The sequence below is a fragment of the Nanorana parkeri genome, unplaced genomic scaffold (assembly GCF_000935625.1).
Source record: "Nanorana parkeri isolate BGI_ZX_2015 unplaced genomic scaffold, ASM93562v1 scaffold251, whole genome shotgun sequence".
Lineage (NCBI taxonomy): Eukaryota > Metazoa > Chordata > Amphibia > Anura > Dicroglossidae > Nanorana > Nanorana parkeri.
The window spans coordinates 212,901-229,503 of NW_017306519.1; the positions used below are offsets into that span (position 1 = coordinate 212,901).

The following is a 16,603-nucleotide window of genomic DNA, read 5'->3' on the forward strand; positions in this document are numbered from 1 at the left end:
TTGACATGGTAATTGTAAAAGTTGTTTTCAATCTTGTTGAACTGCAGCTTTGAATACAATGATACCGGGTAATCCTTCCATGAAGGTCATGTTCAGGCAGGGTGTGAAATATCTTCCTATTGGGCTTCTGCCTTCTCGCCCTGAATGGGACTGTAAAGGTGCCCACACACCTTACAATTTATCTGCAGATTTTCTGTGGTTAGATGGAAAAAGTGCAACAGATTGGCCCAGGTGGAGATTACTCCATCCACACAGTTAAGTGTAGATGGAGGAATCTGTTGCACCTTTTCCATCTGACCACAGACAATCTGCAGATAAATTGTAAGGTGTGTGGGCAGCTTTAGAGGACATGCTGACACTCATTCACTGTTGTCGCTATCAGTGGAAACTGTGCAGTCGATGTTAAGGCCCCATTCACAAGATTCCGGAAGCCTGACACCGCTTAAGGCTCCCATTAAGAATCCCATTATTCCCAATGGGCCCATTCACACCTGAGTGTTGTGTTGCTTGTCATATTAAGCATGATAAAGTCCATTTTAGGGCAGAATTGTGCATTTCTGGCCCCATAGACTTTAATAGGAGCACCCAAAATAAAAAACTTGTTTCTGTGCGTTTCTCAGGCGCTCCCATTAAGTCTAAGGGTCACCATACACGTTACAATCTGACCATGCAGTCTTTATACAATCAACTTTACATTCACTAAAACTATGTAATATGGAGAGCGATGTGATTTATCCAATCAATTTGTATCCAATCAGGCCATGCCTTGCACTACATAGTTGCTGGTAGACCTAAAGGAGATTGTACAATCACATTGTAACGCAGAGGCAGGCAAACTTGGCACTCCAGCTATCGTGGAACTACAAATCCCATGAGGCATTGCAAGCCTCTTAACAGCCACAAGCATGATGGGATTTGTAGTTTAAAGCACAGCTGGTGTGCTGAGGTTGCCTAAGCCTGTTGTAACGTGTATGGTGAGCCACAGGGGCCAAAAATGCCCTGTGCTACAACCTGTGCCTAAAAACGCTTAAATGGGGGGCTAGTGCGTAGACCTGAAGTGGTTGAGAAAGGTTGGAGGAGATCTGCAACAATGCGATGGATGGGTAAAAAAAGGTGAAATGGGTATTTTGTAACAGAAAATAGCATTGTGGTCATTTAGGATACACAATACTTAGTAAATGTCATCTGGTTGGGATTTAGATCCCAGGCACAAGGCTTCACATCCTGAGCCTATCAGTCAGTTGCACTAGGAAGCTATGAATTGAGTTAATGAATGAGGTGCAGAAAATAGGTGGCTGCTCCTTTAAGAGTGGGCAGGGCCTAGGCAGACTGGCAGAGACTGTAACTCAATGCAGCAGAGGAGGAGGAGGAGGAGGAGGCTGTAAAAGAGATGAAAACACAGCTGATTGCTATCCAGACGGCAGAACTAGACCGACCACTGGTCAGTGTGCCACATCTAGGTTGTGTAGCATAGCTTGGTACAGGGGGGGGGGGGTCTTTGCTTTCACTGCACGGTCCCTCCTGAGACCTCGTTTTCCCACAATCCATTGTTGTTTTCTGTTGTATACAGCAGACGTGGATCCTTTATACGCTGAGGAGTGCAATGAACCTGGCTTCCGAATCGTGGATGGACATCTCAGCGCTATCTCACCCCTTTAAATGACCAGCTGGTACACAAGGTCTGAGATCGGCGACGTGAGCGACCGATCCTTACCATGGGTTTCCTGCACCAGCTGCACCTCCTGCTCTGGAAAAATGTCACCCTAAAAAGAAGGAGCCCGGTAAGTGCCCAACCTCCCATCAGGTAGGAGAAAAGAAAGTTGCGGTAGGTTAGGCGCAACCTGGCGGCAGGGGCCTGTCTGGCTGAAGTGAGAACGCAGACGTTGGCAATGGGTTGGTGGGTGCTGGGGCAGCTGTCTTTGTACGGTGCCATTGCTGACATAACGGCGCTCACTAACTCCCGGTGGGAGAGACGGTAGGGTAGTGAGCTCTGGCAGAGTCATGACGGTGACCTCACCGGCATGTGACACCCGGCTTATGTTGCAGGGTGACAAATGTCAGCAGCAACAGGGCGCTGCCAGAGAACTGCCATGGAACTTGCTGCGTCTCTTTGACCTGTTTTTTTTTTTTACCTGCCATCTTGGCTGCCACTTGCTAGACTGTGTGTGTTGCTTTAAATACAGGTTTTTAGCTTCTACCAGCTGGGTGATGGTACCCAAAGGTGGAGGGTTCTGGAGTGGTCTCATCTTTTCCTACTTTTATACCTACATAGCCTTGCTGTCTCTACCTGTCACTCTACTCTTACCTGTGTGCTGCTCTCTACTCCATCCCTGCTGTCTCTTCCCTGAATGTACTCTCTACTCCATCCCTGCTGTCTCTTCCCTGAATGTACTCTCTACTCCATTCCCGCTGTCTCTTCCCTGAATGTACTCTCTACTCCATCCCTGCTGTCTCTTCCCTGAATGTACTGTCTACTCCATCCCTACTGCCTCTTCCCTGAACATACTCTCTTCTCCATCCCTGCTGTCTCTTCCCTGAATGTACTCTCTACTCCATCCCTGCTTTCTCTTCCCTGAATGTACTCTCTACTCCATACCTACTGTCTCTTCCCTGAATGTACTCTCTACTCCATCCCTACTGTCTCTTCCTTGAATGTACTCTCTCTACTCCATCCCTGCTGTCTCTTCCCTGAATGTACTCTCTACTCCATCCCTGCTGTCTCTTCCCTGAATGTGCTGTCTACTCCATCCCTGCTGTCTCTTCCCTGAATGTGCTGTCTACTCCAACCCTACTGCCTCTTCCCTAAATGTACTCTCTACTCCATCCCTACTGTCTCTTCCCTGAATGTGCTGTTTAGTCCCATCCCTACTGTCTCTTCCCTGAATGTGCTGTTTACTCCATCCCTACTGTCTCTTCCCTGACTGTGCTGTTTACTCCATCCCTACTGTCTCTTCCCTGAATGTGCTGTCTACTCCATCCCTGCTGTCTCTTCCCTGAATGTGCTGTCTACTCCATCCCTGCTGTCTCTTCCCTGAATGTGCTGTCTACTCCATCCCTGCTGTCTCTTCCCTGAATGTGCTGTCTACTCCATCCCTGCTGTCTCTTCCCTGAATGTGCTGTCTACTCCATCCCTGCTGTCTCTTCCCTGAATGTGCTGTCTACTCCATCCCTGCTGTCTCTTCCCTGAATGTGCTGTCTACTCCATCCCTGCTGTCTCTTCCCTTCATGTGCCGTCTACCCCATTCCTGCTGTCTCTCACCTGCATTGCTCTCTACTCCACCCCTGAGGTCTCTTACTTGCATATTACGATGGTTAGTAATCCTCTATTTACTGTTCTCTCTACTCCATCCCTGCTGTCTCTTCCCTGAATGTGCTGTCTACTCCATCCCTGCTGTCTCTTCCCTGAATGTACTCTCTACTCCATACCTACTGTCTCTTCCCTGAATGTGCTGTTTACTCCATCCCTACTGTCTCTTCCTTGAATGTGCTGTTTACTCCATCCCTGCTGTCTCTTCCCTGAATGTGCTGTCTACTCCATCCCTGCTGTCTCTTCCCTGAATGTACTCTCTACTCCATCCCTACTTTCTCTTCCCTGAATTTGCTATTTACTCCATCCCTGCTGTCTCTTCCCTGAATGTACTGTCTTCTGCATCCCGGCTCTCTCTTCTCTGAATGTACTATCGACTCCATCCCTGCTGTCTCTTCCCTTCATGTGCCGTCTACCCCATCCCTGCTGTCTCTCACCTGCATTGCTCTCTACTCCACCCCTGAGGTCTCTTACTTGCATATTATGATGGTTAGTAATCCTCTATTTACTGTTGTCTCTTACCTGAATTGCTGTCTGCACATACAGGTAAGAGGCACCAAGAGTGAAGTACTCTCCTCCATCCCTGTTGACTCTTACTTGCATAATCTGATGGCTAGTAATTTCTCTTTTACTGCTCTCTCATATCTGTATGTGTTTTCATGGCCATCCCTGCTGTCTCTTAACTGTATGTGTTCTCTACCCCATCCCTGCTTTCTCTCACCTGTATGTGTTCTCTACTCCATCCCTGCTGGCTCTTACCTGTATGTGTTCTCTACCCCATCCCTGCTGTCTCTTACCTGTATGCGTTCTCTACCCCCATCCCTGCTGTCTCTTGTATGCTGTTCTTTACTGCTGTCCCTTACCTATGTGTGTTCTCTTATCCAACCCTGCTGATGTACCTGAATGCTGTTCCCTACTATATCCTTGATGTCTCTTACCTGAGCACACTACTTTCTAATTAACCTCTGCTGTCTCTTACCCGAATGCTGATCTCTGCTCCATCCCTGCTCTCTCTCTTACCTAAATGCTGCTCTTTACTTTATCATTGATGTCTTTTACTTACCTGCATGTGCTGCTTGCTAATCTACCCTTGCTGTCTCTTAATTATGTGTGTGTGCTCTCTTCTCCTCTGCCTCTTGTATAATCTTCTGCTCCTGTAATCTTATACTGGCTGTGCTTTACCCATGTGTCTCTTCTTCACCCTTGCACTCTCCTAGCTGTGTGAGTTGCTCTCTTTTGCTGTCTTTTACCTTTTCTACACTACCAGTCTCTTACCTGTTTCATTCTGCTGCACTCTATTCCACTGCTATATCCTTATATGCTTTCTGTGTACCACTCGTTCCTCTCTCTCTCACCTGTATACAGTTCCCTCGGCTATATCTGTGTACCATCTGCTGTTTACTTCCATTTCCTGTGCTGACTCTTATCTGTCTCTTCAGTTGCAGTCACCATTAGTCCTTTTACATATCTATTCCAATACATTGGGAAATCTACAGTTCTTGCATTCCAACATCAGAGGATGATGTTTGAGTGTTGAACTCCATCCTTGCTGTCTCATACCGGCATATAATCCTACTCTCTTCTCTCTATATTTGTGCTGTCACCTGTATATTCTATACTCTACAGTCCTGTCATCTTTGACTTCCTTTCTGCTGTATCTCCGCTGAGTGATCTTTGGCCCACTCTCTTTCATCCTTGCTCTCTCTTCCTCTGAGTCTCTCTCCTCCATCTCTGCTCTCCCTTCCTAGAATCATCTGTTATCTGTGGAGTCCGCAGCTGTCTGTTTTTCCCCTGTGGTGATTGTCTCGTGCTTGTGTAATCTGCTGCAGTCTCCTTTCTGTATCAACTACCACTGCAATATACTGCTGTCTCTTTTCTTATGTCTCTCTTCTGTTGCCTCTCTTAGCTACATTGTCACCTCCTACCTCTTGTAAACTTGCCACACACATTACAATCTGACTGTACAATCTCCTTCATATTTACCAACAACTGTGCAGTGTGACGGACTATTTTAGCAATCCATTTTAAATCCAAACAGGTAGGCCCTCCACTACATTATTAATATAATATCGGTAAATCTGGGGATTGTACAGTCACATTGCAGTGTGTATGTGTGGACAGTTTTTAGCCATGTCGTCCCCTGCCTCTTCCGTTAGCAGTGCTGTCCCCTGTCTCCTCTCTTAGCCACTCCATCCTCTGCTTCCTCTCTTAGCTGCACCATCCTCTGCTTCTTCTCTTAGCGATGCCATCCTCTGCGAAGAGAGGACACTTAGTCACTCCATCCTCTGCCTACTCTCTTTGACGCACTATCCTTTTCTTTCTCTCTTAGCTGCGCCATCTCCTGCCTCCTCTCTTAGCCGCGCCATCCTTTGCCTCCTCTTTTAGGGCCCATTCACACTATGTGCAGACCAGATCCAGACCACAATGTTTTTTGTCTGGTCCAAAAACACATCCCCATTCATTCCTATTGAATAAAGTGAGGCTTGTGCCACTGCCTTCAGTTCAAGAAAAAAACGCACCAGAACACATCAAGACCATGTCAAAAAACGCATCAAAAATGCACATGACCTCGTTTGCAGAAACACATCCAGATCAGGTCTGGAAATGGTGTGAACAAGCCCTCAGCCTCACTGTCCTCCGCCTCCTCTCTGAGCTGTGTCACCCTCTGTCTCTCCTCTTAGTTGGACCATTCTTTGGCATCTATTTTAACTGTGCCAACCTCTGCCTCCTCTCCTAGCTGCACTATTCCATGCCATCTCCCTTAGCTGTGCCATCCTCTGCCTCCTCTTACCTGCACTATTCCATGCCATCTCTTAGCCGTGCCATCCTCTGCCTCCTCTTACCTGCACTATTCCATGCCATCTCTTAGCCGTGCCATCCTCTGCCTCCTCTCCTAGCTGGACCATTCTATGCCATCTCTCTTAGCCGTGCATTCCTCTGCCTCCTCCCCTAGCTGGACCATTCTATGCCATCTCTCTTAGCCGTGCATTCCTCTGCCTCCTCTCCTAGCTGCACTATTCCATGCCATCTGTCTTGGTTAACCACACGTTACAGTCTAATTGTACAGCCTGAGCTCTGCTGTACAGGGACTGCAAAAGGCTGCTTTACATTTAAGGACATATTATTGAATACAGAGCTGCCTTCTTTTGCTGTTTATATGTGCCTGGAGTTCAGCTTTAAAGCTGCTTAAAGGAGAACTATGGGGTCAGTGTTTTTCCCCATAGTTCTCCTTGTTTTAAGGAAGCAAACTATTCTTCTCTACAAGCATCAATGTTTATAAGATGTTTGCGGTGTCCCTTTTGTTTGTTGATGTTGACCTGTAGGTTTCTGTAAATGATTGCGGGTATGTTACTGGTGCATGAAATGCTCCAAATTTTTTTATTTCCTTTCCTATCTGAAATTATGATGGAGGGTGTCTTAATGTGTTTATTCACTCACATTTCCATGTGTGGATCAGGACTCTGTAATACTCTAGGTTTGGTGTGGTCATAGTAGGGTTAATCTAACAGACGCGCTAGCCCCCCCCCCTCTCTCGCTGGGAATAAGCCAGCTCTAGTCATTGGCGGTGGGGTTGTTAATAATGTGGACGCAGAGAGCAGGGCTCGTCACTGACACTGCATGGGCAGACACCCCCTAGCTGTGAGGAAGTGAGGCCTGGCTCCTCGGTTCCAGTATCATGGCCAGAGGCCAAGAGAATTCCACCAGGCCTGTTACATCTCGCTGCCGGTTTACTGGACACTCGGCAGCTGCACTCCTGTCTGCTCATTGTATACGCCACTGTATACGTCATGCATCTGTATGTATTGCACAGGGCTCTGCATGCATATTGGCTTTCTTATTGGAGCTCAGCATAGTTGTCTGGAAGCTGTTCAATCTCATCATACACATTGTAGTTTGGTTGTAAAATGTTTGTATAATCGCCCTAAATGTATCAACAACTGCGATTATTAGGGTCCATGTAAAGAATCAATTTAAGGTAATCCAATCAGATGGGCACCTGTACTACATAGTTATTGGCAGATCTAGGAGATTGTGCAATCAGATTATGACCACTTTATAGTCTGCTGCAGCCAATCAGCCCAATGTGTAGTTAAAGCGCGTCTATAGGTATTGTAATGAGCATGTCTGGTTAGAAGGAAGCAATAACACATTTTGATAGTTCTCAGCCACCTCCCTTGCCTTCCTGCCTGGACTTTGAAGTTCTAGTAAACATCTCTATACTGGTATTGCTCACCTTGAACTTTTCTTCAAGCACACTTAGAGGCTTATTTCTGAAGCAGTGAATAAGACCTTCTACAAACATTATCAGCAGCAGATACCTCCGGGTCCATGTGTTCTAAATGTCAGTGAACGATTCACCACCAGAGTGGTCGGTGAAAATCACATTCACTGCTTTATAAATAGACCCCTTGAAGTTGAATCTCCAGCCCAAAGCTTTTGCTTTAGTTTTAGATCGAGTAAGGAAGAGTTGACTAAAATTTGAGCCTTGGGTGGCCCTGTCCAATCAGCTGCAGGCACTGTTTGGGTATTCAGACAGCTGCGGGTACCGGATGTCCTGAATACAATAGCTGAGAGGTAGGACATTACACAGTGTGGAAGGGGGATTTGTATGGTTTCTCATCTATGCGTGAATGGTTAGCCTTGGGAGAGACTTTTTCTCATTCCCTGTTCCTCTTCCCCACAAACACCTGAGCTGCTAAACCTTCCTTGCTCTGTCTAAAATTAAAATAAAGTGTTTTTTGGCATACTTTTACGTTTTGTTTGGATTCCCAATCCCCAGTGACATTTGGGGGGTAATGCTTGTCTGTTCTCTCATTGTTGGCTTTTGGGCTAAACTGCAGGCACTGGTCTGCATGTGTCCTCCCTCTCTCCCTCCCTAGCTGCTCGTATGGAGACTTTTCTATCTCAAGCAGCTTGGCTGGGTGGTATAGAAGAACATTAAAAGTGGTCTGCCTTAGACCATGGCGGCCACGTCCTTGACAATCTGTTCATTTCAGTGGCAGGGGGTGACACCACTGGCTGGTACCTGCAGTGCACAAGGCAGAGATTGTAGTGACCTTTACACCAAGTCTGTGCTTTGCTCATGCAGGGCACTGGCTTCACGTGTTCTCATTTCTTTTGCGTCTTGGTTGCTGGAAGCTAAATTTAAATGCATAGTACTTTAAAATGGGGGAGCATGAAACTCATTCGCCTTCATTCCACATAACAACTCTGATGCTTACTGATTAGTCCCTTCAGGGGAATCCATCTTGGAGCTTACATAAGGCCTCCATTCCTTGCTTTTTACCTCCAATCAGAGCAGCTGGGGAGCAAAGAAAAATGTGTCTGTGCTGCTGCTGCTAGGGAACCTGTTGCTTTGCCCTGGCACTTTGCCACTAGTAAATGGCAGGCATTTGCTCTTAGGTAGGTTTGCTCTTATGCCTTAACAATTTTGAGATGGCCTTCGTGCTAAATGATTGCTAGTTCCACGGTGTGCTTTGATATTTTCCTCCTGGAAAGTGTGCCTTCTTTTTAACATTCTTTTTGTGTACATTAACATCCCTCCTTTTTTGTGTACTGAATTCCATTTTATATTCATTTCCTGTGGTTACTTTGGATGATTAGTTAATACAATCAATAAAATGTACTTCCTATGCCACTAAGATGTCCTTAATCTTTTGGGTGGAACAATGCCCAGTGTTACTCAACCTGAGAGACCGAGGAGATACTGTGAGTATTGGGTGCCATGGGCCCGCTCACTGAGGAGGCAAATCATACATTGTAAGGGATGGAAGTATATGTTTACATGTCCTTTTGGGAAGCCATTTTACATGTGTAGGCTCTGCTTACTGGCGTTGTGCAATGACTACCTCCTGTAGGTCAGATCTGGCCTGACTGGGTTATCTCAGCAGTCATGAAGGGCTAAACTACACAGGATTTCTCTTGCTACTGTGAGATTAAACCACTTGTTGTCAGTCACCTCATTAGGCGAGAGCAGAGAGGATTTTTAGAAGCTCAGTCACGCAATTAAACTCATTGGCGATTAATTGCTTGGACGAACAAGTGCTTGCTATACAGCTACACAACTAGCATGCAGATAGCATCCTTTAGCATTCATTTGCAAATTATTGGAGCCCTATTTGATCATGCAAGGTATATTGCTGCTAAGTGTTACATGTCTAGCTTACTCCATGGAGAGCCAGTAGTTCCATTTACAAAAGTGATCAATCGCTGCTATTCCTAGCAATTAATCACTAGCAATTTTACTAGCACAACTGAGCTACCAAGAATCTCCAGTGTAGCAGAAATACACTACCAAAATATGGAACAGCAAGCTTGTTAAAATGTAAAAGCCAGGTCAGATCTAACTTTCAAGTAAAAATTTGCAATGGTAGCTCAAATCCGAGCAAAGGCTGCAGTTCTCCTCTAATTAGCGTTGCTAATCACATTTTGTGATATACAGATGACCACTAGAGGGAGCGTTTACAAATACCGTAGTATGTGTTATACAAGACAGCCAAGTAATAACCCTGGAAGTGTCTAAAACTACCTTAAAGTAAATGTTTTTCACTAAAATTTTCGTATTAAAAACACTTGAGTTCCCCTTTAAAGATTGCTTGGTGTGGGGGTACTACTCACAGTACTTTTTTCAGACACTGAAAAATGAGGCCAAGCTGCAATGACGGCAATTCCGTTGCTGCATTCAAATTTGTGTGTGATATGGCTGGCTGGCTAAACGCGGCTTTTATTCCCAAGAGGTTATACATGTATATTAAGCCAGACAGTGTGAGACAGTTTCCATATGCATATATGAAGCACGGAGACATAAGTAGGTCATGATGGAGATGATAGAGATAAATAGGTCTACTTTAACTCCATAATACCACTTGACATTAAAGTGTATGTAAGCCCTAATTTAAAAAAAGTTGAGCTCTGTGAAAAATGTTATCTTTAGAAACAGCAGAAGTCTATTCATAAAAAGTCTTCTATTTTTTCATAGAATGCAAGGCATTCTGTGAATGGAGGAGAGGAGGTTCAGTCACTTACGTGCCCTTCTCTCCCTTTGTTCATTCACAAAAAGCCTTGTATTTTTTATAGAGTGCAAGGTGTTCTGTGACTGGAGGATAGGAGGTGCAGTCATATACCCACCCTCCTCTCCCTTCATTCATTCACAAAAAGCCTTGTATTTTTCATAGAGTGCAAGGCATTCTGTGACTGGAGGAGGGGAGGTTCAGTCCATTCACAAAAGGCCTTGTTTTTTTAACAGAATAGAAGGGGAGATTATGTTGCATATCCATCCATCTTCTCCCCCTGCCTATTCACAGAACGCCCTGCATACTGTAAAAAAAAAAAAGAGAATGGACAAGGGAAGACGAGGGGGTGAATATGTGACTGGAGCCCTTCACTGTCACAGCCACAGCTTCTCATCTCCGCACCTCCGAAAATACAGAGCTCTGTGTAGTATCTGGCTACAATCATAATCCATAATTATTATAGCAAGCACCAGTCATTTGCACTTCTATACTCCTATCAGGGGTGAGTTTCTTAACTTTGCTGTTTCTAAAATAATTTATTTTTTTCTGTGAGTTCAGGTTTAAGTATGGGGCATCACACAGGAGTGTGTATAGTTCACTAAATCTATTCATTTTCTGAGGATTCTAACCTGGAGAACCTACCAGCACTTCCTTTTTCAGGCTGACAACACTAAGCCACTGCCTCACACTTGGCAGCAGTGTTGTCAGCCTACCAGCCCATGCCCCTTCAGTGGACTGCAGAATGCCATGTTGATGCACAGCGTCCCAGTAGTCGTCCAGTTGTCAAAGTACATCAGCCTGCATAAGTGCCTGGCCATGTCAGCCACAGGAGCTGTGCACCTACATATATTACACAAAGCAGAAGTGGCCCGAAGAAGAGCGTGACACAAACAGTCTTCAAGGAAGTGAATAGTAAGCTTGAAAACACTAAATAAAACCACTGCAATCCATCCTCTATTGCAACACATGAAAACATTGTGATTTCTTTTTTTTGGGGGGTGGGGGGGCTCACTTTATTATTATACAGGATTTATATAACGCCAACAGTTTGCGCAGCGCATTACAATATAAGGAAGACATTGCAGATACAATACAATTTAAGACATGATGGTAAAGAGGGCCCTGCCCCTGAGGGCTTACAATCTAAAAGGGAGGGGCAAGTGATACATGATGAGGTAGCTGTAAAGCTGAACTCTAGGCAGATAGAAAAGACATGCAGCTCTGTTATTAGGGTTGCCACCTTTTCTTCAAGCGAAACCCGAACACTCTAGTAGCCCCATCTTAATTTTGGTTGCCCCTGTCTGCCTAACATCTTGTGTCCGGGTTTCTGCTGCCAGGAAACCCAGACACAGCATTCAAAACCCGAACTGTCCGGGTGAATCCTGGACAGGTGGCAACCCTATCTGTAATCATTAACTACCTCCCGGCCAGCCGCTGTGTATACACGGCCTGCCGGGAGCTTCTTGGATGTAACTGGGCGTGTATACACGTCCTGTTACATCCGCCCGCTCGGGCGAGCGGGAAATCCCCGCTATTTGAAAACAGGCAGCGATGCCCGTTAATATACAAGCGATCCGCCGGCAAAAATGGCCTGGCCAGGTAGGGGATCTAAACACCTGGTCTTCAAGCGGTTAATACATCATAAAATTTACTTTTTCAAATGTAAGCAGTGTAATAACCTGACTTCAACCTGGTATCAGTCCCTTGCAGTCCATGTATAACCAAGCTGGAGTATGGGAGGAAGAAACAGTACAAGAAGCCCAGTGGTTCATATGCTGAGGAGAAGCATGCTGATAAGAGGAGAAAGCAGAGTGACAGAAAGATTCGCTCATCACTGAGCTGCTTCTCCTTTTCACTGTCCAGTCACAGGCTGGGTCAGGTCCCGAATGACCTGGACTCAGGGGAAGTGAGCTGAGTGATGCTAGCCATCAGACTGAGGACATCTAGTGGCAGAGAAAAGTACTGTGGGGGAATTTCCGATATTCTAGCTAAATACTGCAGCAAAGGCGTTTTTGTTACTTTATCTTTTAATAGGTTATTAATTCTCGCGTCATTTTTGGTTGAAGTACTGGTTTAATCAGTATGCGTCCACATCACCAGATCAGATTATTAGTTTGGGCAGCACAGTAGTGTAGTGGTTAGCCCTCGGTATTGGCGAGTACCGAAAGATAAATATTGGTACTCGTACCTGATATAGAAAAACCTGTATCTGTGCATTCCTAATATAAATAATTACAAACTATGCATGGAAATATGTTCTGACCTCAACATACAGCATGTTGATGAGATCATTTAAATCAATGCGGGCTTGTGCTTTGCCCATGCTGATGTGTTCAGCATGAGAGAGAGAAGCTCAGAATGAACAGGATGCATGTTTTTCATGCTGCAGTTGCTTAGTACTATCTCAAGTGTAACGTTTTTCCTCCGCAGACTGTGATATACTGCAACACCCTCTCCAGTCATTCTATTATACTCTTTTGTTGACAGTGGCACAGATAACAAGGTGGGTGCGGAGGGTTGTGAAATCCATATCATTGCTTTAATGCTAACCCTGAGCAATTTCCTGAGTGTTTACATGTTGCTTGTAGATTTAGTCTTCCTCTTTAAGATAATATCTACAGCAGAAGAAATATGGTGTGTATGTGTGGTGGTTTAGTTTTATTGCATAAGAGGCGTGTTGTTTGATTAGGCCAGTGAGTGGCCAGTGTGGCCTGGTTTGGTGCGAGGCGGCTGGCAGATGGAATTGTGGGAAATGCTTCCACGGATTTGAGATTCAGGGCTATTATCTGCAGGCAGTAATCACTCAGCTGGGTTAGCCGGAACCTGTAATCTGCAGATTATTACGCAACAGACTACATTTTTATTTGTTCTCTCTTATACAGCTGCAGTCCTATTTCCTTCTAAAAGAGGAACAATGCCTTTTATTGGTTTAAAGGGGACTCGGCAAAGCCCGATTGGCACAAAAAGTGAGTGACCACATGAACCCATTATTGAAAAATACATCGCTTCCTGTGGAAAACTCCACGTGTCTGTCCCTGTCGTCTGCAGACATCTCCGCTTTTGTTCCTGCTCCTTGTCCAAAGGCTATACCCGAGCAGGGGGTGACCCCGGCAAAAGGAAGTACAGCTCCCTTAAAGGAGAACTATGAGGTGAGTGCTTTTCACTCACCTCATAGTTCTAGCCGACCTGTGACAATGAGACTGTCGCAGGTCGGCTCAGTAGATCGGGAGGTGAGCGAACACATACCGGGTTCGCTCGCCTCTCGATCCTGTCACGGCTCTCTGCCGTGACAGGGGGAGGGGCTGGATTCCCCTCTCCCTGCTCCGATCTGCCAGCGCTGACTGGCGGAACGGACGGGGGAGGGGGCGGGTACAGCTGGCTCTGCCTCTAGATAGGCAGAGCCAGCTGTCACTCACGCAGCTGGGTGCATCCCGTCATCTAAGTCGGGATCCGCTCCGGCGTCTCAGTATACCGCGAGCTGTAGCTCGCGGTATACTGAGCTTAGGGTAACGGGAGGACGCTCGTTTGTGTCCTCCCGTTACCCTAAGGAGAACTATGGGGAAAAACACTGACCCCATAATTCTCCTTTAATGCAATGGGAGCTTTCTGTGCTTGACTTCTTTCTGAGCAGTGCGGTCAACGTGCATGAATTATGGCTGGTCATAGACCTAGAGCATGATGGGGTGACGGCTACTAAAGAGATGTTAAAGGAGAACCATGAGGTGAGTGATGTCCACTCATCCTCATAGTTAGAGCCGACCTGTGACAAAGAAGCTGTCACAGGTCGGCTCTATCGATCGGGAAGTGAGCAGAAGCATACCGCCGATCCGCTCACTTGCCGATTGTCTCCCTGCAGTGTGCGCTGACTGTCAGTCACCGCTCCCCGCAGGGATTCCCCTCTCCGATCCCCCAGCGCTGAGTGGGGGAATGAATGCGGAAGGGGGCGTGCACAGCGGGCACTGCCTCTAGATAGGCAGAGCCAGCTGTCACTCACGCAGCAGGGTGGATCTTGACAGTATTGTCGGGATCCGTCCCGGCTGCAACGCTATTGCCTGCGATATACTGAGCTTTGGGTCACGGGAAGAGGTTAGTGTATGTCATCTCGTGACCCTAAAGAGAACTATGGAAAGCAACTTACCCCATAGTTCTCTTTTAAGGCTTCATTCACACCAAGCAATCTGGGATTCCTGCGGCAAGAACCTACGAATTCTAGAGGGAGGAATCCGAAATTTCCCATTTAGCTGCATCTGCTGTCACCCGTTCAAGTATCAGATGCGATTACATGTGGTTTGGAATAGATCAATGTCCCGGGACGCAGGATGGATGCATTCAGCTGCAATCATCTGTTGCAAACCGAATATAATCGCGTCGCATACGATTACATCCAGACTGCCACTTACAGATGTGACTGCTGTCACCCGGTCCATAACTTAAACGGGTGACAGCGGCCGCATCTAAATGACAGCTTTTTGGATTCCTGCTCAAAGGGATCCCAAATCGCATAGTGTGAACTAAGCCTTCGTCTCTCTGCACAGGTTACAATCTGATTGTACAATCTCCTTTAGATCTACCAAAGGCCATGTAGTGCAAGAGCCTGCCTGATTGGATACAGATTGATTGGATGGATAAGGCAGATCCTCATTTTTCATCTGTTAAATCTAAAATTATTTGTACAAAGATTGTAAAGTGTATGGTGACCCTTAGTTGTGTATCGGCAGATCTTCTATTGCAAGACATATGAGAACAATTCTTGTACATTGTGTGTTATGCTAATCCCTTGGCTTCATGGTTTTTAGGGTGCCAACCAATATGCAAATTAGGAGTTCTAATTCACATGCTAAATCCTTATTCTGGTAGTAGTCGCTTATTCTGGTTCAGTACCTGAGATTACTGAAGATGAAGGATAAGCATGAGGTTTCTATTAAAGGAAACCTGTCATTTCAACAAAAACCTTCCCATAAGGTTAAATGTGCATTTATCTATGAAAAGGGCAAAACACCAAAGTAATCATTAAAAATACTTTAGTTTTTTTTTTTTCCTTACTTCTGATTTTTTTAATCACATTGGTGACAAGTTCTTTTTAAAGCAAACCTATCAGGATAAAAAAAAAAATATCTAAGCACCCGTTCACACCAGTTGCAGTGACTGGCGTTTTTCCACACTGGGACCACAAGGTCCCACAGAACACCATGTACCCCATGTACCCCACAACCTTGTGTGGTGCAGAAAAATGCAGACTTCATGGAATGTACACTTTGTACACTGCCAATAAAGTTTAAAAAATAACCCATGCCTTGCGCTGCCACCCAGTGGACAGTAGTCGCTTGGTGTGAACCCAGCTTAGAGGAAGGTACCTGTAATAGAAGAGCTCTTATAACTCACCTTTCTATTGCCCCGTGCTTCCTACCCCCGCTCTGTCGCAGCACCGCAACCTCCGCTTTTTTTTTTTTTGCCGGTCACCACTTTAAGGGGTATCTAATGCTTGTGTATTCCATCATGCTTCCATCCTCTTACCCCTGTAGTGAATCTGAGGGTGCAAACATGGTGAAGTAACTGACCAAGGCTGCAGCGCTGGAATGGAAGGAAGGTAGGAGAAATGGGTCAGCAGAAAGGTGAGTTAAAAGAAGAACTCCAAGAATTTTCAGTATTAACTAGGGATGCACAGATACCAAGTACAGTACTCGGTACAAGTACAGATACTTTTTGACCTCCAAGACTAGACTAGAAAAATTAAAAAGTTAGGAGGCAGCTGTCATGTGTAAGGAGCACACGGAGCTCCTGGGATTTGTACATCTCTGTTTTAATGTATGATGTTGTTTTTATAAATATAATTAAAGGGATGCACAGATACAATTTTTGCAAGTACATGTACTGATACATGTACTGTGACAGTTTTTCAAAAACAATATTGACTAATGATTTCAGGACAGTGGTGGAGCGCCAGAGCCAGGTCCCAGCTGCAACTGCTGCAACCCTGGTAGTTCTCATGAAAATGCCAAGTATCGGCACTGGTACTCGAAACGTATCGGTGCATCCCTAGTAACCATTGCAGTGGGGCTACCCCCGCACTACAAGGGTTAGGTTCTTGTATGTAAGTTGTACTCACCCAAAGCTCCGAGTCAGCTTCTTCTTAGACCGGTCCTTCTAGCGCCTCTCCCCCTCTGCAGCGGTCTAAGGTTCCTTAAGTGATTGCGTCTATACACTGTGTATAGACGTGAGGACGCTGAGGAAGATTATAATTCTGCAGCATAGGAGGAGACAGGCTGGGGGGGGGGGGGGGGGG

General features: G+C 45.7%; 1 protein-coding gene across 1 annotated transcript in view; it reads left to right on the forward strand.

Moving 5' to 3' along the window:
* Positions 1 to 1,343: 1,343 nt before the first annotated feature.
* The window catches only part of ABCA2 (ATP binding cassette subfamily A member 2), a 140,642-nt gene continuing 125,382 nt past the window's right edge, over positions 1,344 to 16,603 (forward strand). Inside the window, exon 1 of the mRNA XM_018556764.1 lies at positions 1,344 to 1,781. Coding sequence (XP_018412266.1) covers positions 1,716 to 1,781 — 66 coding nt within the window. The 5' untranslated portion in view covers positions 1,344 to 1,715. The remainder of the gene's footprint in view (positions 1,782 to 16,603) is intronic.